Source organism: Bos grunniens, chromosome 13 (genome assembly GCF_055505025.1).
Source record: "Bos grunniens cultivar Pamir isolate PY7600 chromosome 13, Bosgru_T2T1.0, whole genome shotgun sequence".
Classification (NCBI taxonomy): domain Eukaryota; kingdom Metazoa; phylum Chordata; class Mammalia; order Artiodactyla; family Bovidae; genus Bos; species Bos grunniens.
The window spans coordinates 71820835-71847366 of record NC_141177.1 but is presented as its reverse complement, the minus strand read 5'-3'; the positions used below and the strand labels follow the sequence as shown (position 1 = coordinate 71847366).

The following is a 26532-nucleotide window of genomic DNA, read 5'->3' as shown; positions in this document are numbered from 1 at the left end:
CTTCCACTACATCCCCTTTCCGTAGTTAACCAGAATCAGTTTTTGTTGCTTGCAAATAGAACTTAACTGACTGCATTATTTCCCATTGTTCAAATTTTGCACAACTTTGCTTTGCATTCAAAATCCAGAAGTGAGCATACAATATCCCATGGTCTTTCTCTCCCCCTTTTTAAGGCTCATCCCAGGGATTCTCATCTTTATTTCAAAGAGGCAACTTCTGACAGCACATGGTGATGGGAAGCAGACAGCTGACATGTTTATACCTTCCACGTCTCACACCTACTAACTCATTGTCAGAGGTGCCTGGGACCCTTCTGCCCTGGATTATAAATTGTCTGGTTAAAATATTGTCTCTCTTCCTACTCCATTTATTTCCCAAACTCTAAACCCCTCCTAGGGTATGTCAGATGCCTGTCAGGAGTATCTGAGAATATGTTTCTCCATCCCTTCTTCTTTCCTGTCTCTCTATCCAATATCTTCTTTTTTTTGAGGAACCACTTTTTAAAAAAATAACTAAAAACTGAAGTGCCCCCAACATCACTAACATGCATAAAGGAGGCTCTGCTTCTCTCATGTGTGAGAGAAATAGATGTAAATTCTGCCTGTGGAAGTGTGGGCTTCCATCAGATCCAGGGATCAACGCCGTTTACCAGGCTCAAAACAAACAGCCCTCACAGCAATAATGTTACTTGGTATTTCTCCGAGCAATTCATAGACATGAAAGAATTAGCTGTCAGTTCTTCCTAAAAGAATGAGTGTGATTCTGGATCTGATCCTGTCCTGTTTCTCAGACTTAAACAAAGGGCCCTGCATGTAGACTGTGCTGAACAAGATGACTTCTCACAAGGAAAAGAGGGGAGAAGTGAAGAGTGTAAGAAAGAGAGAGAGAAGACCTACCATTCATCCAACAACTATTGTGACTTTGGGATGACAGACTCACATCTGGCTGAGATGCCCTGATTCTCCCAATGTCAACAGTTTGGAGAAAAACACCCCAGCGTTCTGGATGAGCTCTGGCTTCATTTATCATACTCGATGACTCCACAGAGGGGTTTCCACAGAGGTTGGGCTGTCTCCAGCCATCCCTCAAGCTGTGATCTTCTGTGTTTGATGATTCTTCTCGTGTGTTACTGGCCCTCTTCCTTATACCAAGTTCAAGTGTTGCCTCACTTATCAAAGCACATCAGTTTCAAACTAACGCCTGTAACTTGTGTATGTACAAACACATATGCACATAACATCTGTACTTTTTTTCTGTTCCCCGTTCTCGTTTGGGACCAGGGCCTGGGGAGGCAAGTAAAGAAAGAACCATGCCTATTAGCCCAATGTTTTGCAATGATGTGACTGGAAAGAATGAGATTAGGGACTGGCTTATTCCTTTTCAAGAAATTCTGTCATCAAAAGGAAGATGTGCCTTCACCTGCTCAGAGAAATCACTGGCTGAACTTCTTCACAGAGAGACACCCTGTGAACGCCAAAAAAAAAAAAAGAAATGAAGGGCGTAAAAGCAAGAGCCAAACCTTTCCATGGCTTTACACACTGGTCTACCTTAAGATTACTGTGTTTCAGAGTTTTGTCATGCACAGAATGCTCTCTTGTGCCCTGAGTCTCCCAGTGTCAACAGTAATCACTCACGTCTGAGTCAGGGAAGGCTGACACAGCAAGTACAATCCCCTCAACAAACCGCCTTCTCTCACCTCTCGACTGTCACCCTGGTGTGGACGAAGCTGTTTGGCATGAAATAAAACATACGCAACAAACCAAGTTCAGCACCAATCATCTGGAGGATAGGTATTTGCCTAATGGCACAAAATGGATTTTTTTTTACTGCATAGTCTTGTTCTCATAAATTTGATAAATTATATTAAAGCAACTTTTAACTTATAAAATTCCTATAAAATTAAAAAGGTTTTACATGTTACAAAACCAGCTATAAATCAAGGCACCTCTTTATTGTTGATTGCCTGTCCACACATATGTGTATTCACCTATCTTAGACATTCTATTTGTGTGTGTGTATTTCACCACTGGATTGTAAATCTCCTCAAGGCCAGAGACCATTGCCTCCTACCCATCCAGGGCTTTCAAAAACCTAAACTAAGGAATTAAAGAATCAGGAGAGGAGGCAATCGGAGGAAATAAATGTGCCAGCCTACGACTCAAACACAGGTGAAACTTCTAAAATACCATGCTGCTCCTGGTGCCCCTTCCCTCAAAGATGCTTTGTGGTTATTACACTCCAGGAGGGAGACCAGCAATAAAAGTGTACCCGCCCATCAACACATCAGCTTTCAGTTTTTCAAGGTTTTTTTTTTTTTTTTCAGATTTGTAGTTATTTTCCTCCAAGTGTAATAAAAGTTGAGTGACCTATTCAGAGTCTGCATTGAGCAAGAATGTGCGGGCACCAAGCCCAGTCAAGTGGCTTAGCTCTTGCTGTAGCCAAAGGAACCCCATTAAGCCAAAAGCTCAACTGAGGGCGCTGGATAAGCACACACATGGAGCCTGGGAGCGTCGGCCCTGATCTGAAGAGGCAGCACAAATCAGGAGATGCTCAGGCGAGCCTGGAGCAGGAGCACACACTCTTTCTGGCAGCGTCTCATGGCCCACAGGAAGGAATGGATGGCCTCTCAGAATTCCACTCTGGAACAAACGCAAACCAACATGACTGACTTAAGTGGGTGGATGATCAAATGGTGAGAATCATTACCTCTTGAAATGCGACGATGAAAGAAACCTGTTCTTGAAGTAGGAAGGAGATTCCAAGTTTTATTTTCTATGCTTCCAAGTTTGTTCATGTATTTGGTCTCCAGTTCACGAAAATAGGTCTCCACCAGAATTTTCTGAGATGGCTCTCTCTATATATATATTTTACTTATAGGGAAAATTGAAAGCATCACAGATTAATTGAATACAGTCCACATAAACCCGCATAGATTTCAGGTTGTTTTTCTGTGGATTTTGAAGTCGAATGATATCTAGGGTAAAGAGTGTAGGCTTTGGACTTGGACAAATCTGGGTTTGAGCCCCACTTCTGTGATTTACTGTTTGTTACCTAGAGCAAGTTATCTGAGCTGCAAATTCATCTTCTGTAAAATAGGAAGAATTACTGCTTAATTTATCTAGCTGTAGAATTAAAAATCAGGTAATTTGCATCAGATATTTGGCATTCCCTATTCTATAATTTTTTCATTACCAGGTTAGTCATTTCTTGTGTCTCCTCAATGGATACATTTTTTCCTTTCAGTCCCTAATTTATTGCTTTAATATAATTGTATTTGAAACATTTCTGATATATTGGGTTTATTTTCAATCTTCAGGCTGCTCCCTCCCTGTCCCTGGTCAAGTGGAGTGGCTCTGTACTGCAAAGGCACAAACTGTATCTCAGGCAGGAGGAGCAAGTCTTAAGGTGAATGTTGGTTTCACTACAGACAATGCTGTGGCAGAGCCAAGACCAGGTATGCAGGTAGGATGGGGAAAATAAACACAGAGGGGTCTGCCATTAGAACCCTCTCCATTAATACAGAAGGAAGCAGGAAGAAGATAAAACTCTGTTTTATCATAGAGGCAGACAGTTCACTGAAATCACACATAGGAGGTAAGAGCTTATATTTACCGAACATTTACGATGATGCCAGGAGCTGTCCTACATTGACTTTTGGCAGCAGCCCTGTGACACGGATAATATTGCCATCTCTGTTTTACAGATGAGGAAACATGGCCCAGAGGGATGCAATACCGTGCCCAGGATAAAGCCAATTGTAACAGGTTACCTGGCTCTGGGTCCCTGTGAGAAGCCTCTGTGTGTGTTAAGTCGCTTTAGTCATGTCCAACTCTTTGCAACTGTATGGACTGTAGTCCACCAGGCTCCTCTGTCCATGGGATTCTCCAGGCAAGAATACTGGAGTGTGTTGCTATACCCTCCTCCAGAGGATCTTCCCGACCCAGGGATCAAACCTGTATCTTTTACGTCTCCTACACTGGCAGGAGGGTTCTTTACCACTAGCCACCTGGGAAGCTCGAGAAGCCTCTAGGCCATGCTAATTTGCGACAACAACGGAAAAGCCACATTTTCCACTTACACACAAAATGAAAACAAACCATTCAGAGTGATTTGGACATGTAAGGGAAACAGTGGTCCTGTCTGTGCCTGCCTGGGATGGAGACTGTTTGCTGTGCTGGGAAGGGGCAGGAGAAAGGAGGTGTGTCTGAAAGATGAAAGGCAGGCAGGCAGAATAGACTGAGTTTCATAGGACATTTTTAAAACAAGCAGGCAGCAGTAATAATTGGAGTTTATTCCAATTATGGAATGGAGAGGCATCTACATGCTGCTAAGTCGCTTCAGTCGTGTCCGACTCTGCATGACCCCATAGACGGTCTCCTACCAGGCTCCCCCGTCCCTGGGATTCTCCAGGCAAGAACACTGGAGTGGGTTGCCATTTCCTTCTCCGAGGCATCTACATGTTCCATCACAAAAGGCTGTGCAATAAGATAGCCACAAGCTGTGGATGGTTTGATTCAGTTAAAGAAAGACAAGAGCTCCTTAATAACCTTTTTGATTAGAGGTTCCATAATGTGACTAGAAAGGACAGATTAGCATATGTAACGGAGTGCTGTGTTAGTCAAATTGTTTATGTTGAGAGTGATGCATTAGTTTTGGTGATGCTGCCCATGCTGGAAAGTGTTTTGGGGATTCCTTTAAGACAAGTATTTAATTTAATTTATTAAATTAAGAGTCTTACAACTGTGGCATGCAGGATCTTTAGTTGTGGCATATAATCTAGTTCCCTGACCAGGGATCAAACCTGGGCCCACTGCATTGGGAGTGTGAAGTCTTAGCCACTGGACCCCCAGGGAAGCCGCTTGGCAGACTCATTTTGGGTCTCTTCTACATCACAAGGCCATCCTTGATGCAAAAATCACGTTCATTCACCCCACCCTAAGAAGGCACCACACCAACCACTGGGAGAACAAAGCTAGGACACCAGACTCGCCTAAAGTCACAGTTAGCAGACAGATTACAGTTCCAACAACCTACACCACTGAGTTCCCAATGTAAAAGGATTAGGGTTAGGGTTAACCCTAACTCTAACACTGAGTGCTATGGAAATCCTGGCACAGAAGGAACTCTGTGCCACTTGAGCCAGGCCTTGATGGCCGGCTTTTAACAACCAGAAGATGGGGTCGGGGGTGAGTGAGGGTGAGGGGGATGACGCAAAGCCAAAGGAATAGGAGAGGAAGATACAGATATCCTCGACTCCCTCAAGTGACCAAGGCCAGCTCCCTCAAGAGGCCAAGGTGAGCGGAGCATAGTACGTGCTGGTGGGGATGGAGCCGGGCTGTAGAGACAGGCTGGGTCAGCTGCTCAGAGATTTGAATGCCCATCGCAGACGTCAGCACTTCAGCTTCTAAGGGGATGACCCAGAGGGATGGTATGGGGAGGGAGGAGGGAGGAGGGTTCAGGATGGGGAGCACATGTATACCTGTGATGGATTCATTTTGATATTTGGCAAAACTAATACAATTATGTAAAGTTTAAAAATAAAATTAAATTAAAAAAAAAAAGAAATGAAAACTTCTGAGTGACTTTAAGCATTAGAATAACTAAATTGTGCTTCAGGAAGACTCATGTCCTAGTGGCACATAAAATGGACTGCTTCTTAAAGCCGACATCTGAATTTTGGAAGAATTCTGAACCAAGTTTGACGAATAAGAAAGAAAAGTGATAGGGAAGTGTGTGTTGGTTTCTTCAGAAAACAAGGTATTGAACAAAATAGGAAAGAAGATTATAAAACAATCTATAGATTGTAAAACAGATTTTCTTCTGTGGCTTATAAATGGATCAGAAGGCATTTCCAAGAAGATTCAAGAAAAGATTTTGGAGTGAAGGAAACATAATAAAAATAAGTGTACAGTCGTCCCTAAAGCATCCACTTTCACGGACAACAACAATGCTGGTGAATAATCAGTGTACTCTTTTTAAAACAAGTGGAATGATTCAAGTTACTCTTGAAACAGATTGTAATCCATCCCCAGAACCAACTTCTGTAATCCCAGGGAACCTTCTTCTCCACCTGCAGTGGCTCCTGATGTGCCGGCATAGCAAGGGGCCATCCTCAGTTATTCACACGCTGACCAGGTCCTGCTGTGAGGGAATTTTGCAGATGTGATGAAAAGTCCCCATCTGTTAATTCTAAGGGAGAGTATTCTGGTGGGCCCGACTTCATCAGCTGCAGGGGAGGGGGAGGGCTTTAAAATAAGGGCTGAGGCTTTCCCAAGAGAAAGACACTAAATTCTACCTGTGGACAAGAGCTTCATCCCATGCCTGGAGTCCCAGCTTGCCCTAAGGCTTCAGACTTATGCAGCCAGACCCCCTTTACTGAACAAATCAATCCCATGTAATAAATCCCTTATTGACACGCACACACACAAGTGTGTATAATGTGTACAGGGATACATAAACATGTAGTAGGGTGATTTTATATACACATACATGTGCATGTACATATCTCATACTAGTTCTGCTTCTCTGGTGGACTTCTAACACACAGCTTACTTTGAGAGCTGACAATGTGAGGGGAATATCCTATAAATGAATTAATTACAGAAACCCCATTGTTGGAAACAACTGGAGTTAAAAGTGAAGCTGTTGCATATGTTACTTCTCTGAGCATGCCACACTGTGAAATGGTTCCATTCTTACAACTACAGAAGCTTTGACTTCTAATCGGATCCCACAAGACTTGAGTGCAGGGATCTTAATCTGCGGTCTATAAACCCTTGAAACTGTGTGTAGTTTTTCCTCAGGTGAGCCCATATCTTTCACCAGATTCTCAAAGAAATCCATTTCTCTTCATGCTTGCTTTGAAGGTTATTATGTTATTGATACTCAGGTTCCCCAATGATTAACTGTCCATACAGTATGAATGAGTAGCTGATCCCATGGCTGCCTGCCTTGTTCCAAAATTAGTCCTGACATTTCACGGATTTTTTTTTTGTTTGTTTTTTGGGGCAGGGGGAGGCCACTTGTAACTAGTAGGAGAAATTCAGTTTAAGTCTTACCTGGATTAAAAGCTCATAAATACATAGTGAGACAATCCACCTAAGAACTCCACAGTAAATATGAATATCTAATAGTCAAGAGAATCAGTGATGCAGAAAACACAGTTTGTCACCGTAATTCATTCTGAAACTTTAACAAAATTAAATAATGATCAATTACAGAATCTCAAAATAATTATATTGCTAAATATTAACTTCTGTTGTGCAAAGAGAGGTTTATATCTTATACATGAAAATCAGTAAGAGTAACCAGTCTAGAGTCACCTTAAAAGCCCATGTTACAGGATTTCCCTGGCAGTGCAGTGGTTAATATTCTACCTGCCAAGGCAGGGGACATGGGTTCGATCCTGGTCCAGGAAGTTTCCACATGCCTCAGAGCAACTAAGCCTGTGCACCACACCTACTGAGCCCCTATTCCGTAGAACCTGTGCTCAACAAGACAAGCCACCACACTGAGAAGCCCGTACACTGCAACTAGAGACTAGCCCCTCAAGCACAGCTACCAAGACCCAGTGCAGCCAGAAATAAACACACAAACGAATACACAAAAGAAGTTTAAAAAGCCAACATTAAGTCTTCCAAAGAATTAAAGGATTTCAGCCTATAACATGTAAGAACTTCTTTGTTGTCTTATTAAATTTCTTACCAGTTTCCCATGTTCCATTCAGTTCAGTCAATCAGTCGTGTCCAACTCTTTGTGACCTATGGACGGCAGCACGCTAGGCCTCCATGTCCATCACCAACTCCCTGAGTTGACTCAAACTCATGTCCATCGAGTTGGTGATGCCATCCAACCATCTCATCCTCTGTTGTCCCCTTCTCCTCCCACCTTCAATCTTTCCCAGAGCATTAGGGTCTTTTTCAATGAGTCAGTTCTTCGAATCAGATAGCCAAAGTATTGGAGTTTCCGCTTCAGCATCAGTCCTTCCAATGAATATTCAGGACTGATTTCCTTTAGGATGGACTGGGTGGATCCAGTCCAATGGACTTGCAGTCCAAGGGACTCTCAAGAGTCTTCTCCAACACCACAGTTCAAAAGCATCAATTCTTCAGCACTCAGCTTTCTTTATAGTCCCACTCTCACATCCATACTTGACCACTAAAAACCATAGCTTTGATTACATGGACTTTTGTTGGCAAAGTAATGTCTCTGCTTTTTAATATGCTGTCCAGGTTGGTCATAACTTTTCTTCCAAGGAGCAAGCATCTTTTAATTTCATGGCTGCAGTCACCATCTTCAGTGATTTTGGAGCCCCAAAGAATGAAGTCTGACACTGTGTCCACTGTTTCCCCATCTATTTGCCATGAAGTGAGGGGACCAGATGCCATGATCTTTGTTTTCTGAATGTTGAGCTTTAAGCCAACTTTTTCTCTCTCGTCTTTCACTTTCATCAAGATGCTTTTTTAGTTCCTCTTCACTTTCTGCCATAAGGGTGGTGTCATCTGCATATCTGAGGTTATTGATATTTCTCCTGGCAATCTTGATTCCAGCTGTGCTTCATCCAGCCCAGCATTTCTCATGATGTACTCTGCATGTAAGTTAAATAAGCAGGGTGACAATACACAGCCTTGACGTACTCCTTTCCCTATTTGGAACCAGTCTGTCGTTCTGTATCCAGTTCTAACTATTGCTTCTTCGCCTGCCATACAAATTTCTCAGGAGAAAGGTCAGGTGGTCTGGTATTCCCATCTCTTGATGAATTTTCCACAGTTTGTTGTGATCTACACAGTCAAAGGCTTTGGCACAGTCAATAAAGCAGAAATAGATGTTTTTCTGGAACTCTCTTGCTTTTTTGATGATCCAACGGATGTTGGCAATTTGATCTCTGGTTTGCTTGCCTTTTCTAAATCCAGCTTGAACATCTGGAAGTTCATGGTTCACATAACTGTTGAAGCCTGGCTTGGAGAATTTTCAGCATTATTTTGCTAGCGTGTGAGATGAGTGCAATTGTGCAGTAGTTTGAGCATTCTTTGGCATTGCCTTTATTTGGGATTGGAATGAAAACTGACCTTTTCCAGTCCTGTGGCCACTGCTGAGTTTTCCAAATTTGCTGGCACATTGAGTGCAGCACTTTCACAGCATTATCTTTTAGGATTTGAAATAGCTCAACTGGAATTCTATCACCTCCAATAGCTTTGTTCATAGTGATGCTTCCTAAGGCCCACTTGACTTCGTACTCCAGGATGTCTGGATCTGGGTGAGTGATCACACCATTATGGTTATCTGGGTCCTTAAGATCTTTTTTGTACAGTTCTTCTATGTATTCTTGCCACCTCTTCTTAATATCTTCTGCTTATATTAGGTTCATACTATTTCTGTCCTTTATTGGCCCATCTTTGCATGAAATGTTCCCTTGGTATCTTTAATTTTCTTGAAGAGATCTCTAGTCTTTCCCATTCTATTGTTTTCCTCTATTTCTTTGCACTGATCACTGAGGAAGGCTTTCTTATCTCTCCTTGCTGTTCTTTGTAACTCTGCATTCAAATGGGTATATTTTTCCTTTTCTCCTTTGCTTTTCACTTCTCGTCTTTTCACAGCTATTTGTAAGGCCTCCTCAGCTAGCCATTTTGCTTTTTTGCATTTCTTTTTCTTGGGGATGGTCTTGATCCCTGTCTCCTGTACAATGTCGTGAACCTCCGTCCATAGTTCTTCCAGGCACTCTATCAGATCTAATCCCTCAGATCTATTTGTCACTTCCACTGTATAATCGTAAGGGATTTGATTTAGGTCATATCTGGATGGTCTAGTGGTTTCCCTATTTTCTTCAATTTAAGTCTGAATTTGGCAATAAGGAGTTCATTATCTGAGCCACAGTCAGCCCTCAGTCTTGTTTTTGCTGACTGTATAGAGCTTCTTCATCTTTGGCTGCAAAGAATACAATCAATTCGATTTTGGTATTGACCATCTGGTGATGTCCATGTGTAGAGTCTTCTCTTGTGTTGTTGGATGAGGGTGTTTGCTATGAGCAGTGTGTTCTCTTGGCAAAACTCTATTAGTCTTTGCCCTGCTTCATTCTGTATTCCAAGGCCAAATTTGCCTGTTACTCCAGGTGTTTCTTGACTTCCTACTTTTGCATTCCAGTCCCCTATAATGAAAAGGACATCTTTTTTGGGTGTTAATTCTAGAAGATCTTGTAGGTCTTCATAGAACCATTCAACTTCAGCTTCTTCAACATTACTGGTCAGGGCATAGACTTGGATTACTGTGATATTACATGGTTTGCCTTGCAAACGAACAGAGATCATCCTTTGGTTTTTTATATTGCATCCAAATACTGCATTTCAGACTCTTTTGTTGACTATGATGGCTACTCCCTTTCTTCTAAGGGATTCCTGCCCGCAGTAGTAGATATAAAGGTCATCTGAGTTACATTCACCCATTCCAGTCCATTGTAGTTTGCTGATTCCTAAAACGTTGACATTCACTCCTGTTTGACCAGTTCCAATCTGGACATAAGGCCATCTTCAGGCTTTTCTTTCTGATTTTCCAGCTCTTTTGATCTATTCCTACTGTTCCACACAAGTTTTTTAAAAAAATATTATTTTGACTGTGCTGGGTCTTCACTGTGGCACACGAGCTTCTTTCACTGTGGCAGGTGGGCTTCTCTGGTTCTGGCACATAGACTTAGTTACCCTGTGGCATTTGGGATCTTAAGTCACCGACCATGGATCAAACCTCCATCCCTGCATTTGTTGAGGTGATTGTTAACCACTGGACCACCAGGGAAGTCCCCCTATAAGTTCTAATTGTTTTTTGGTATTTGTTTCTGTTTTAGCACACTATGCTGCTTTCTGGATCTTAGTTCCCCGACCAGGGATAGAACCCCAGATCCAAGGCAGTGGAAGCACTAAGGCCCTAACCGCTGGACCACCAGAGACTTCCCCAATCTAATTGTTAAATCCAACTATCTCTAGATATCTTTATTTCGCAAGTCACTGAAATCTCAAATCTTCATGTCCAAGGCCAAAATTTTAATTTTCCTCCCTAAACTGGTTCCTCTTTCTTTCTCATTCTTAGAAAACTGCCTCACCTCCACCCAGCAGCTCCACAACCTCCTTTTCCTTCAGGCCCGACATCCATCAGGGCTTCGCCTTGGCTGTATCCCCCATCTTTGCAGCTCATGTCCTCACAATGCCTCCTCCCCAGCACAGCGCCCTGTGATGGAGGCCACCCTGACCACCAGTCATCATCCCCTAACTGGCTGCTCCACTTCCCACACAGAAGCCAGAATAACATTTCAAAGCTCTAAATTAAATGACATCTCTCCTTTGCTTAAACCTCCCGATGGCCTCTGGCCTCACCTGAGAATGAAATCCCAATGTCTCACCTGCACAAGGCCCTGCCTGCTCTTCCTGCACCCACAGTGGTCTCTGCGGTGCTGCAAGTCATCACACCCTGCTTCTTTGTTCGTGTCTACCCTGGTGTCCTGTATCCTGTTAGGTCTCAGAAGGCAGGACATCCAAGATGTACACACGGCACCTAACACTGTCCTGGACCCAACAAACATCTGCCAGAGGAACGAGTTGCTGTCTCAGCATCCTGACTTTATTGTTCCACCTCTGTTAGTTTTTGTGTCTATATGTATTTAGAAGTGTCATTTTATTTTGGTTTTCTCTGGTTTAAAAAAATAAAGACATTTTAATACTTTCTCTCTTCAGGTAACTAATGCCAGACTCACTGCCCAGTCTCATAACATGGGGCATTTAATTGCTGCTTCAACTGATTTTTTGTTGAGGTGTCCATATGTGTGCATGCTCAGTTATGTCTGACTCTTTGCAACCCATGGACTGCAGCCCAGGTGGCACCAGTTGTTTTAAAAAAAAAAAAAACCCTCCTGCCAATGCAGGAGATGTAAGAGATGTGGATTTGATTCCTGGGTCGGGAAGATCCCCTGGAGAAGGAAATGGTAACCCACTCCAGTATTCTTGCCTGGAAAACCCCATGGAAAGAGGGTGGGCTACAGTCCATAGGGTAACATAGAGTCGGACACGACTTAAGTGACTTAGCACCGCACTGGACTGTAGCCCACCAGGTTCCTCTGTCCATGGAATTTTCCAGGCAAGAATACTGGATTGGGTTGCCATTTCCTATGCCAGAGAATCTTCCTGACCCAGGGATGGAACCCATGTCTCTTGTGTCTCCTGCATTGGCAGGCAGATTCTTTACTACTGAGCCGTATTGCCATTCCTCAAACTCCTTCTTAATGGTATACATAATAGACCTGCACTGCTTATAGAGGCTGAGCTTATCACTATTTCCTTAGCACACTTACTGAAACTGTTTTCTATGAGCCAAGACAGCACATGAATAAAACAGTTAAATAGGAATTTTGTCTTTAAAATGTATAAAGATGGCTAAGTCACCTCTCAACATCAGCCTAGTTAATACAAATAAGAAATTGAATTAAATCTTTCAAAGACAGTTATTCCTTCATTTAATTTGTTTGTATTTTTTTAATTCCCCTGCACACAAATGTATGAAATGCATCTGTACCTACTTATGTTTAAAAGACAGTTTGGGGGAAATTTTTACCATTAAAATAATAATTTGTCCTGATTGAAACATCTACAAAAAACATTTGGCTAAAAATTCTTAGAAGACATCATTAAACTAGAGGCTCCTTTGTGGTACTGATTCTGCTACAATTCTGGGCAGGTCTTAATTCTGAGCAGTTTTCTGCTAAAAAAAAAAAAAAAAAGGAAGGAAGGAAAAAAGAGGAAAGGGAGGCAGGGAAAAAGGAAAAGAAACTGGACTGAATGATTTCTGAAGTAACCCTTCCCACTCAAAATTTTACTGGTTCTGTTAAGAACTTTCCTTTAATCTACAGAGGTCTGCAAAGCAGAATGGCAGTAACAGCTACTGTTTCTTACGAACCCCCTAAGCATACAACATGCTACATGAAAATCTTTACCTGGGTCAGTTCAATTAATGGAGTTTTTGATTATTATCCTCCCAATTTACAGGTAGGAAAACAAACTTAAGCTGGAAAATTCAGTCGCACACACAAGCTTTGTTTGCTTTTTAACAAACATGATCCTCAACTGCCAGAAAGAGAAAGGGCTGAGTAGACAGGAAGGATTTATGAACTCAAAAAATGCAAATCACAACGACATTGCCTTAAACAGGTCTCTTGGCAAAGTCCGCGATTTAGGAGGCCTGTGCTACATGCCACTGCCTGTAGGACAAAGTAAACATGTTTATCTCAACCTACCAGAATCAACAGCTGTAACGTCTTTTCTTCCAAAGGTAGGATTTCAGTACCAAACTAAGGAATCACATGGGTATTTATTCTCATAAATTCAAGTGCAAACCTGAGGTACCTCAAAGAAAGGACAGATAATGCCAATAGAATAAAAAGATAATTCGAAACTAACATTTAGGCAGGCATCAGTGACATCTGAATTTACAACATTTCCTGAATGTTATCCTATATGTAATATTAACATCAGGACAGTCAACTAAAATTAAATATACCATGAAAACTATGTACCAAATCACATTTTAAAAAATTTTATTTTTCAATTTTTTGGCCACCCAAGTAGCATGTGGTGATCTTAGTTCCCTGACCAGGGATTGAACCCAAGCCCCCTGCACTGGCAGCACGGAATCTTAACCACTGGACTGCCAGGGAAGCACCCACAAATCATACTTTTACACAGAAAATTATATCTTCAATCGTATCTTCAGGAAAATTAAAGTAAAAATTTAATGAGTTTTACACTGAGAATTGTACCTTTTATAAACTATTTGCTAAATTTTGCTTGAGTCTTTTTTCTTATATATAGTTTGAACTTTTTCCTGCCAAGTCACTTCAGTCGTGTCCAACTCTGTGTGACCCCATAGACGGCAGCCCAGCAGGCTCCCCTGTCCCTGGGATTCTCCAGGCAAGAACACTGGAGTGGGTTGCCATTTCCTTCTCCAATGCATGAAAGTGAAAAGTGAAAGTGAAGTTGCTCAGTCGTGTCCGACCCTCAGCGACCCCATGGACTGCAGCCTACCAGGCTCCTCCGTCCATAGGATTTTCCAGGCAAGAGTATTGGAGTGGGGTGCCATTGCCTTCTCCGTTGAACTTTTTCAATTAGTATCAAATACATTTCCTTTTTTTGAGTGGTCAGGTGCCATCTTGGCTAAGACAGCTTCAGAGCTCAGCTGAAATAAACTCAGAGGAATAAATCTCTCAATTGTGAGTTAACAGATACCGATGAGCAGTTTAAAAAACAATTTTTGAAGCACTTATACCTCAGTTGGCCTCAGAAATGGCATTTGACAGACTTGATCCTTGTACTTAAAACACTAACATCAAATGATTTTAACAGAGAAACCACACAGCAAGCTAGAGTTTGAGATAACCTAACAAGGAATGTATCTTCCATCATGACAGGTAAGACAGGTAACCTGTCTTAACTACACAGGAAGTGGTTTTGCCCCATTTCTGTGTCTTTCTATGAGAACACTCACACACTCTCTGATGCTGAGAAATATACCTCCAACTAATAAAATATTCTTTGATACATTAGTTACCACGGGAAGTGGAACATCTATTTCCTTAAATTGCTCCATGACACAAAGTAACACATAAAGAGCATTTAGTAAGTGCTGAGTAAATCAGATGCCACTGATAAATCATCATCAGTCCAGACACTGAAGAATCACTACAAAATTGGCATCCTAAAAAAGTGAATCTCAAATACCTCCCTCAAAATTCCAGGAATTGTTTAAAAGGCCGAATTATAAATAAATCTGTGATAGTTTTACTAATATATATTAAGGTGGCTGTACTGTACTAAAATTTTCGTGGCTGACAGTTTGAGAAGTCTGCATTTTAACTGTACCCAAACCAAAATTTAACTGATAGAAAAACTACATGAAAATCCTCAAAGCAGGAAAAACATTTTCTATAGTGATGTGTTTCCGAAACACTAGCCCATGTGCCTGTCGCAGAGGCCAACCACCTCCAAAATGTCAGAGTTTGGAGCAGAGAAAGGTTTACTGAAGGGCTACACAGGGAGATGGGTGGCTCAAGCCCCCCAAAACTCCAAACTCCTTAAGAACTCTCTGCAAAGCCTCTTCTAGGAAAGGGGAGCGAGGGGCGGGTGAGCTGTTGCCAATGTCTTGGTAGCAGATCCTCTTTTTAAAAAATTGACTGTGCCAGGTCTTAGTTGTGGCATATGGGATCTAGTTCCCTGACCAGGAATCAAACTCCGGACCCCTGCTTTGGGAGCTCAGAGTCTTAGCCACTGGACCACGGTCATAGTCAGGGAACAATGCTCCTGTAAACCTCCACCAAACAAATGTTATTCTCAGTTCTGACAAGAAAGGACATGGTCCCCAGGCACAACTGTCACCCTCCGAGATCCAGTCCTGGCTGAAAGGAGATCTCAGCTGGCGGCTCCCTCAGGGCCAGGTCTCCAGATCCTATCCAACCATCATTCCTGAGGGAGCCAGCCACCCAGGGCCCAACCAGCCCTCAGACCACCCTATCGCAGGGGAAGGAGAGTAGGTTCCTCAGACGGTGACACGTACAGACAGCTGCTGCCATGAGGTTGCAGAGGCAGGGATGGGGGAGAGGGTCGCTGCTGCCTCAAGGCCTGGGCCCAGCCAGTGAGCAGCCTTGGTGAGGGCTCTGGAACCTGCAGGACACGTCCTGGCCTGTTTCTTGGGCCATCAGTTCACCTGCTGGCTGGAGGCCGGGTGAGCTGGAGAGCTCCAAGGAAGAAGGCCAGGATTCACCTCTTACCTTACTCTCCACCTGATGATCACCACTGTGCCAATCATTAGCTGAGCTGGACCCCTAACAGTCGCTCACTGACAGTTGCTCAGTTGGGGGAGGGGCCCACTCCAGCATGGACCAATGGCTGAGCAGGACCAATAATGGTTGCTCACTGACAGTTGCCCAGTTGGGGGAGGGGCCTACGGCAGCATGGACCAATGGCTGAGCAGGACCACTGGCTGTTGCTCGAGGACAGTTGCTCTCTTGGGGGAGGGGTCATTGTGGCACCAACCAATGGCTGACAGACCATAAATGGTCTTATAGAACCAGCTGCCTAGTAACAGGGTGGGGGCTCCTAACCTCCTGCAGCCATGACCGTGTACTAAGGGTTGCACACGGCTATGTTACATTACATAGGGTTCTATTTTTTCAATGGAAAAGTAATGATTAAGAAGGAGCTGGATAACAAAGATACACTTGCCCAGCTAAGGTGACAAGTGTTAAAAAAAAATAGCCACAAGAAACAGATACCTCTAAACAGACTGAGCCAAAAAACAAGGTATTTCATACAAAGTATTTTATCATCGGAACAGGACAGTTTCCTGTTTAAGATCTATTTATTGTGTTATTTTTACAAGTAGCAAAGTCCCTCCATTTACCTCAGCTTTATACATGAATATAAAAAGCTACTGATGTCCACGCCTCCCACCCCCCCGCCCGGGTTAACAGGAGCTTGTGGACTCTTCCTGGCCTTCAGAAGCAGCTGTGGTTTCCTCTGTGACTTGGCCTGGAGCTCTAGCACGCTGATCAGTCATCCTCTTGCTGATTCCTTTTCTGTCACAGGAAACCAAGATACATTACAACAGCACATTCTAATTTGTTCAGCCAAGATTGCTTTTTCTGTCAGCAAGTATAATTTCCTAGAGGCCGCTGGCAAAAGATGTGGTTGAAAATTATCAATGAAAAAATATGCCTTAAGTAGTTCATTAAAGTAGTTTATAATTTTGGCTCCTGGGCACATTATCCTCAAGACATTTGAACATTTTCTCCTTTTTCTTCTTTACACTTCTATATATGTAGGAGCACAAATACTCCTACATAGAAATATAAATACAGTCACCCGAGTACCCATGGCAGAGATCTGATTTGCTCTCAGGCCAGTTGACCCTTAAACAACAAGGGTCTGAACTGCACAGGCCATTTTCATGCAGATTTTTTTCAGTAGTAAATACTATGGTACTGAGGACCCACTGCTGGGTAAATCCGCAGATAACCATGAATGTGAAGTGCTCACTATATATATGTGGATTTTTCCCTGGCTGTTTGAGGGTCAATTATATATACTTTCCTCAAGATTACAAGTGTTAAGAAAATTACTCAAAAGCATATATTGTGCTATGTGCTGTGCTAGGTCACTTCAACTGTGTCCAACTCTTTGCCACCCTATGGACTATAGCCTGCCAGGCTCCTCTGTCCATAGGATTCTCCAGGCAAGAATACTGGAGGGGGTTGCTATGTCCTTCTCCAGGAGATCTTTTCCACCCAGGGATCAAACTGGCATCTCTTGCGGCTCTTGCATTGGCAGGCGGGTTCTTTATCACTAGCGCCACCTGGGAAGCCCCAGGAGCATGTACTCAAAAGCATATGCATATAAAAGTATTTTCTATCATTTTTATCAATAAATTATTTTTTCAGTGTACTTGGTGTATATCATTATGAAATGAGCTCACTAATTCTGCCCCCTTAATTCCCAATCATCATATAGAAGTCTATGTGGGAATATGACTAAAATGAAATATTAAAGAATCAATTCAAAAGTGGAGATGGCCAGCATACTAAATACACATAAATGTTACCAGTTTAAGAAAATCGATGAGTTTGTGAGCGTCTTCGCCCGTCGACAGGTCCACAAAGTCCTTGGGCAGCCGGTAGCTCAGGTAGGGACTCGGCTGGACTGTGACCTCACTGTTGGTACAACGGAAGGCCGGGGCATCCTTCATGAAGAAAAGAAAGGAGGAGCAGAAGTTGGTGAGAAAGTTTTTTTTTTAAAGTCAATTCTTCAAACTGAAAAAGATCCTGGTATAGAATTTTCAACTCCTGTTCTGTACTAGGGAGGAAAGAAAATCAGATTCCTAAGTGAAAGAAAACACCAAGGTTTTTAAAAAACTTTCACATGTTCACAAGAAAATACACATCTAAGGTATCTGAAGACAAGAGACCTTGGGGGGCGGGGCTAGGTGGTCCCCGAGTGGTGGCTGCATAGCTGCTGTAGCTGTGAAGGGCTGGGGGTTGAGGGAGTCTCTCCAGGCTTGAGGCTGCCTTAGGCAGTCCCACACAGGCCAGCATGCTTTATAAACTCTGTCGCTTTCCACAGGTACACTGCAGGAAATTACTGCCTTAAGAGAATAAAGCCAACAGTGAGGGCGAAGGAGAGCCCCAAACCCCTAACACTGTTGCACCTCTCTCACGTCACTTCAAGTACTCACTCACAGATTTCTCTCAGCACCAATGTAAAACTGTAAATTCAAGGGTCATATTTAACAGGTCTTCACATTCTTTATTGCACGTGCTTGGAGTCTTGCATGGAATGTTCACATATTGCCTGCTGCCGAAAAGGGTTCCAGAGTCAGAGGCCATGGGTTTGGGCTTCATGGGTGGCAGATACTGAGGTGAGGGATGGATGGTGTCCAGCAGGTGGAGACATGCTGGGAACCTGGCTGGAACAGGACAGTGAAGCCCTAGAAAGCAGCCCATACCTTATGACAGACAGCCCAGCCATGGTTCAGACAGTAAAGAATCTGCCTGCATGCAGGAGACTCAGGCTTGATCCCTAGGTCAGGAAGATCCCCCGGAGAAGAGAATGGCAACCCCCTCCAGTATTCTTGCCTGGAGAATTCCATGGACAGAGGAGTCTGGTGGGCCACAGTCGATGGGGTCACAAAGAGATGGATATGACTAAGCGATTAATACACACACACACACACACACACACGAAATACCTACTGTCTGCTGGACACTGTTCTGGGGAAGGGAGAAAAACTGGAAAGCAAGAGGGTAGGGAGTCACTGAGCAAGCAAATAAACAAACAAGATCATTCCATAGAGTTCAGTTCAGTTCAGTTCAGTCGCTCAGTTGTGCCCAATTCTTTGCGACCCCATGAATCGCAGCATGCCAGGCCTCCCTGTCCATCACCATCTCCCGGAGTTCACTCAAACTCACGTCCATCGAGTCGGTGATGCCATCCAGCCATCTCATCCTCTGTCATTCCCTTTCCCTCCTGCCCCCAATCCCTCCCAACATCAGAGTCTTTTCCATAGAGTAAAAAGTTATAAAAACAGGACAGCAAGGAGCTATGATAAAAGGAGAACCATATAGATTCCTCTTGGGGGTGGGCTGGGTGGGTGGGACCTTGCTTAAGGGGGGCCATCTGGGCTGAGAACTGAAAAGTATGATGAAAGCAGCCTCATGAGGTCTGGGAGCAAACTCAGCTTTGGATGCAGTGGAAACAACCAGTGCAAAGACCTGAAGGCCAGGCAGGGCTCTGCAGCTCTGAGGAATGGAAGGAAGGCAGGTCTCTGTGCACTGGAGGACAGGCAGGAAGGGGTGCCGAGAAAGGCAGGAGCCAGTTCCTGTTGCTCTCTTGTCATCCCTAACCTCCAGCACAAGACTGTTTATATTAAGAAGAAAGGAGGGAGGGAAGGAAGGAAAAAAGGAAGGAAGGCGGAATGGATGAACGAATGAATTTGGATCATACTGTGATCTTATACAACTGTTTCTATCCAATAACTCCATTCCTCATATTTAAAAATAACTTTGTGCCAAATAATTTGCATTCTTCTTCCCTGATACTCAGATTTTACCAGCTCACAACTCTTAAGATGCCAGCAGGGATAAGATCCCTTCATTCATTAGTTCAACAAACCGTAGTTGTACCTGGCACTGTAACCTGACAGAAGGAGAGGGACAGGTGGGACCCCACTCCAAAAATAATGGGAGTCTGTGCATTTGAATATACACAAAAAATGCCCAGGAAACCTTAATGGGCGGCCATTTCTAGGTGGCAGGATTTCAAATGTTACTTCTTTCTAATTCTCTCTCTTTGAGAGATCATTTTTAAATGATCATATGAAAATAAAACTATTTTGTAGAAGACAGAAAACACCCATGAGAATATGAAATGAAGAACCCAGCAGACAAGGACTACAGATGCAGTGCACTCTCATTTACTTTAAAAAGGCTCGTGTTTACGTGTGCAAGCGGCTTATGCACCAAAATACAACAGTGGTGGTCAAGGAGCTAGGATCAGGGGTGGTTTTACAATTTCCTTTAAAATTGGGCACGTATCACTTTTATAGGCTGAAAAGAGCAATACACAGTTGTCTAAAGAAGGAGTGGCCATGAACATGAGGAGAAAGGAGAGAGCAGCTGGGTGGAGACGGACCTGAGGGAGGCTGTGCTACTAAGACTGAAGGCGTCAAAACGTGGTGAACTACTTTCAGAGAAAGAAAGAGATTGGAGAAAGGAAAGAAGGCAACGGCAGCCCCGGGAATCTGGTGAGATGCAGGGCAGAGACAGGACCCAGAGGAAGGAGGCAGTGAGTCTGTAGGTTTGATGACAGTTAAAGGGAGCAAATTCTCAGCGATGATTCTCTCTTCCCATGAGGGGAGCTGTGAAGGTACCCGCTGAGGAGGACAAGAATGATGGACAGAAGCTCCCAGGAGCCTGGAGGGCGTGAAACGGCCACTGTGGCCAATGGAAGGGGACACTGGTAGGATGACAGAGCCTGTGGTCAAAGGCCTGGGGAAGCCAGGGGTCCTGATTGGACAAGCCTCTGTCCACACGGCTGGGCAACATCCCTCTGTGCATGTGCAGCAGCCCAGGGCTGGACCAGAATAAACAGACGCATGACCCGACCCACAGCCAGGACTCTCTTCAGGTGGGAAGGACACAGGAGCCAAGAAAAAGAAAAGTAACTAGAAAAGAACCTATCCGGCAATCACTTCCTTAGGTGAAGTGTCAGTTAGTCAGTTCAGTCGCTCAGTCGTGTCCGACTCTTTGTGACCCCGTGGACTGCATGCAGCACGTGAGGCTTCTCTGTCCATCACCAACACTCAGAGCCTGCTCAAACTCATGTCCATCGAGTTGCTGATGCCATCCAACCATCTCATCCTCTGTCATCCCCTTCTCCTCCTGCCTTCAGTCTTTCCCAACATCAGGGTTTTTTCCAAGGAGTCAGTTCTTTACATTAGGTGGCCAAAGTACTGGAGCTTCAGCTTCAGCATCAGTCTTTCCAATGAATATTTAGGACTGATTTCCTTTAGGATTGACTGGTTGGATCTCCTTGCTATTCAAGGGACTCTCAAGAGTCTTCTCCAACACCACAGTTCAAAAGCATCAATTCTTCAGTGCTCAGCTTTCTTTATGGTCCAACTCTCACATCCATACATGACTACTAGAAAAACCACAGCTTTGACTATATAGACCTTTGTCAGCAAAGTAATATCTCTGCTTTTTAATACACTGTCTAGGTTGCTCATAGCTTTTCTTCCAAGGAGCAAGCGTCTTTTAATTTCATGGCTGCAGTCACCATCTGCAGTGATTCTGGAGCCCAAAAAAATAAAGTCTGTCACTGTTTCCATTGTTTCCCCATCTATTTGCCATGAACTGATAGGACTGGATGCCATGATCTTAGTTTTTTGAATGTTGAGTTTTAAGCCAGCTTTTTCACTTTCCTCTTTCACTTTCATCAAGAGGCTAAATCTTTAGTTCTTCTTTGCTTTCTGCCATAAAGGTGGTGTCATCTGCATATCTGAGGTTATTGATATTTCTCCCGGCAATCTTGATTTCAGCTTGTGCTTCATCCAGCCCTGCATTTCGCATGATGTACTCTGCATATAAGTTAAATAAGTAGGGTGACAATACATAGCCTTGACGTATTACTTTCCCAATTTGGAACCAGTCTGTTGTTCCATGTCTGGTTCTAACTGTTGCTTCTTGACCTGCATACAGATTTCTCAGGAGGCAGGTAACATGGTCTGTCTGATATTCCCATCTCTTGAAGAATTTTCCACAGTTTGTTGTGATCCACACAGTCCAGGCTTTGGAGAAATCAATAAAGCAGTAGAAGATGTTTTTCTGGGATTCTCTTGCTTTTTTCAATGATCCAATGGATGTTGGCAATTTGGTCTCTGGTTCCTCTGCCTTTTCTAAATCCAGTTTGAACATGTGGAAGTTCACAGTTCACTTAATTGTTGAAGCCTGGTTTGGAGAATTTTGAGCATTACTTTGCTAGTGTGTGAGATGAGTACAGTTGTGCTAGTTTGAGCATTCTTTGGCATTGCCTTTCTTTGGGATTGGAATGAAAACTGACCTTTTCCAGTCCTGTGGCCACTGCTGAGTTTTCCAAATTTGCTGGCATATTGAGTGACGCACTTTCACAGCATCATCTTTTAGGATTTGAAACAGCTCAACTGGAATTCCATCACCTCCAATAGCTTTGTTCATAGTGATGCTTCCTAAGGCCCACTTGACTTTGTACTCCAGGATGTCTGGCTCTGGGTGAGTGATCACACCATCGTGATTATCTGGGTCATGAAGAACTTTTTGTATAGTTCTTCTGTGTATTCTTGCTACCTCTTCTTAATATCTTCCATACCATTCCTGTCCATTATTGTGCCCATCTTTGCATGGAATGTTCCCTTGGTATCTCTAATTTTCTTGAAGAGATCTCTAGTCTTTCCCATTCTATTGTTTTCCTCTATTTCTTTGCACTGATCACTGAAGAAGGCTTTCTTATCTCTCCTTGCTATTCTTCGGAACTCTGCATTCAAATGGGTATATCTTTCCTTTTCTCCTTTGCCTTTAGCTTCTCTTCTTTTCTCAGCTATTTGTAAGGCCTCCTCAGACAACCATTTGCCTTTTTGCATTTCTTTTTCTTGGGGATTGTTTTGATCACTGCCTCCTGTACAATGTCACGAACCTCTGTCCATAGTGAATGATGAAGTGAATAAATCACAAAGCACACACACCCTTCTTGATCACCACTGCGGGCAAGGATCACAGAGTTAATCTGTGTTGGGTGCCTGGGAACCAGGAGGCAATTCCTTAGGGGACTGACAAGTTTCCTGGGGACCTTTCTGATCTTCTTACCTGCTCCAGAGCTTCTTCACTGAAGTCACCCTTTAGGTTTGTTCCAGATAACAGTTCATCCCAAGTAAACAGCAGTGAATCTGTGACTTCACCAAATGGATTAAAATCAATCAGCCACACCTTCCCCTGCAGAACAGAGAGAAAGCCCAGTAAGGATAAAATCAAGTCTGTAAGCTGGCTTACCAGAAAGATGATCTTGTTTTACCCAAAATCATCTCATTTCATCTTAAAAATCGTATCACTGATTACAAAAGATAGTTCCTCCAAGCCCCATCTGTGAAGGGCTGCCTGTCTAAGTAGAGCGGGCACAGAGCCCCAGGAAGTCCACCCAAGAATGCAGAGAGGAGACAGGAAAAGAAAGCCTGACAAAGACATGCATGCCAACTTCTGCTTTCAATCAATTTTACATCAAAAACCGAAGCGAGCAGTGGAAGAAAATGCTTTGTTTTGCTCTGAAGATTCGGAAATTATTCAGGTGTATATCGTGGTTCACGGATTACAAAGAACAAGGCTAGTTAAATGCCAATGACCTATTTTTACTTTTTATATGAAATATACAAATTCCAGGGGGCAATGGCGGCAGTGGAGCCTCTTACAACCTTATGTAAGATCCCTGAACATCCTCATCAATGACGCCATCATGTTTAATATACTGCCAGTGTATTTCCTCAAAGTCTGTTTACTTAAAACTGTATGGAATAATGTAGTAAGTAATAAAACTCAAGCAGGCAGAAGGGAAATCTCACAAAGTGGTCCCACCAAAGCAGCATCACTGGAATGCTCTCATGGGTTCTTTAATGATCTTTCAGGAGGAGGCCAGCAGTTCTCAGCACCAGCCCCCACCTCTGAGAGGCTGCTGCAAAGGCTTGAATTTTTTAAAACTTACTAAAGATGTAAGAAAGGGCTTCCCCAGTGGCTCGGCAGGTAAAGAATCTGCCTGCAACGCAGCAAACACTTCACTGCAGTGGAGACACAGGCTCAATTCCTGGGTGGGGAAGATCCCGGGAGGAAGGCATGGCAACACACTCCAGAATTCTTGCCTGGAGAATCCCATGGACAGAGGAGCCTGGCAGGCTACAGTCCAAAGGGTCGCAGAAGAATCGAACATGACTGAGCAAAGATATAAGAAAATGCTCAGCTGTCTTTCATTTCAATGTACTAGATTGGCCAGAAAGTTTGTTTGGGTTTTCCATACCCTCTTACAGACAAACCTGAACGAGCTTTCTGGCCAAGCCAATAATATCTGTTTTCTCTGCATGATAGAGTTTGATGGCACACGAAAGGGAGATGCAAAATAAAAACAAATCAACCTTTCTAAGAAACTGCCATCTTCTCCTCTTCTGAGAGCAGTGATGGCCAGTGTGACAGATTCCAGCCTCAGGGAAGGAACACCTCTGGCCCAGCCAGATGAAGTTTGCAAGAGGCAAAGTGCTGACATAAAGGAGCTGGGGAGCCTGTGAAATCCTGCCAGGAAATTAACACCAACACATTTGATCATGGGGGTGTATGTGACATTTACCAGATAAATGTTTCCTTGCAACTTTTATTTTTGCTCCTCTTGACTTTTCTCACTGAGACACTCAGCATAATTGCACCCTTTTGTTGGTAGTTTTTTCTGTAAATATGTAGCAATCATGTCTTGGGCAGACATGCATGTGTAAAATGACAAATGCCTAAGGAGCTAGACTGCTGAGCCAGCATTACTAATATCTAGCATTGTTTCTCATCTGTTTTCAAGGAAAAGTTTAAGAAAGACAAAGCATTTTATTAGGACTGGCTGCAAACTAGAAAGCTCGACGTGGCAAAGAACCACTATGGGAAGTTTCCACCATGCACCATTTGGCCACGTTTCCTGGTTCACACAATCCCTAGCAGCAATCCTGCTGCAATTCCTTCTTGCCACTTGAGTTATATTCTCACTTCGATTTGGTGCCTGCTCCTCCTCGCTTCTCTGACTGTGTGAAATCATGTCCGCCGTCAACCCATTCCTTGGTAGGACAGCAGCTTTGCTTTTTTTGGTGATTACTCAGATGTCTCTAATAAGTTGTATGTTATTTTAACAAAATGAGTATTTTCTAAACTTTGAACCCTTTCAACTTGAATTTTTATAACCAGTAAAATCATCTCATTATCAAAAGAAAAAAGAAAAAAAACTATTGCATCTGTTAGCATCAGAATATTTAGCTCTATAAACTAGAAGTATGCCACACTGTAAAAAAAAGAAAATCACCGCTGTTAGGACTGACAGCTGGCAGAATGTGTTCTGTAGTTTGGAAGCCATCCTCTAGTTTAAAGAAAAACAGACCAGTTGGAATCAGGCATAAAACCATCAAGATGGGGTTTTTACACCCATAACATGTTTTTTATGTCACACCTCAGGAACAAGACATCCTGAGAAACTGTTTTTAGGCAACCTATCAGGTAGGAGTGGTCACACCGACCTTCCTAGTATCTACCAACTGACCTACCCCGGCTACCCCACCATCCACCTAAATGAAACTCTACACATCAAACACCGTGCTACTCATGGGGGCATAAAGGTCAGTAACAGAGAGTCTGCTCCCTGAAAGAGTTCTGTCCAGACCAGGACACGTATACACACGTGTACACCGGTACATGTTCACCACAGCACAAAGCAGAAAAGACTAGAAACAAGCTAAGCATTCATCCACAGGGAAATGATTCATCAAACCATACAGCACATCCACATAATCAAATACCGTGTCCTTTAAGAAACCAGAAAGTTCTCCAAGATACACTGCTTTTAAAAAGTACATAAAGCAAGGTGCAAGTGCTTTATCATATGCTAACCCATGTGTTAGTAAACAAAGCTAGTGGAGGTGATGGAATTCCAGTTGAGCTATTTCAAATCCTAAAAGATGACGCTGTGAAAGTGCTGCACTCAATGTGCCAGCAAATTTGGAAAACTCAGCAGTGGCCTCAGAACTGGAAAAGGTCAGTTTTCATTCCAATCCCAAAGAAAGGCAACGCCAAAGAATGTTCAAACTACGGCACAACTGTACTCATCTCACATGCTAGCAAAGTAATGCTCAAAATTTTCCAAGTCAGGCTTCAACAGTATGTGAACAGTGAACTTCCAGATGTTCAAGCTGGATTTAGAAAAGGCAGAGGAACCAGAGATCAAATTGCCAACATCCGTTGGATCATTGAAAAAGCAAGAGAATTCCAGAAAAACATCTACTTCTGCTTTATCGACTATACCAAAGCCTTTGACTGTGTGGATCAGAACAAACTATGGAAAATTCTTCAAGAGATGGGAATATCACACAGACCACGTTACCTGCCTCCTGAGAAATCTGTATGCAGGTCAAGAAGCAACAGTCAAAACCGAATATGGAACAACAGACTGGTTCCAAATAGGAAAAGGAGTACCTCAAGGCTGTATATTGTCTCCCTGCATAACTTATATGCAGATTACATCATGAAAAATGCTGGGCTGGATGAAGCACAAGCTGGAATCAAGATTGCTGGAAGAAATATCAATAACCTCAGATATGCAGATGACATCACCTTTATGGCAGAAAGTGAAGAGGAACTAAAAAGCCTCTTGATCAAAGTGAAAAAGCTGGCTTAAAACTCAACATTCAAAAAA

General features: G+C 43.1%; 1 protein-coding gene across 1 annotated transcript in view; it reads right to left on the bottom strand.

The window, feature by feature from the left end:
- Positions 1-16332: 16332 nt before the first annotated feature.
- CDC123 (cell division cycle 123) overlaps positions 16333-26532 on the bottom strand; it is a 46195-nt gene continuing 35995 nt past the window's right edge. The window contains exons 11-13 of the mRNA XM_086334941.1: positions 22920-23045; positions 17627-17764; positions 16333-16604 (exon numbers count right to left, since the gene is read on the bottom strand). Of these exons, the coding sequence (XP_086191067.1) occupies positions 16578-16604; positions 17627-17764; positions 22920-23045 (291 nt within the window). The 3' untranslated portion in view covers positions 16333-16577. The remainder of the gene's footprint in view (positions 16605-17626; positions 17765-22919; positions 23046-26532) is intronic.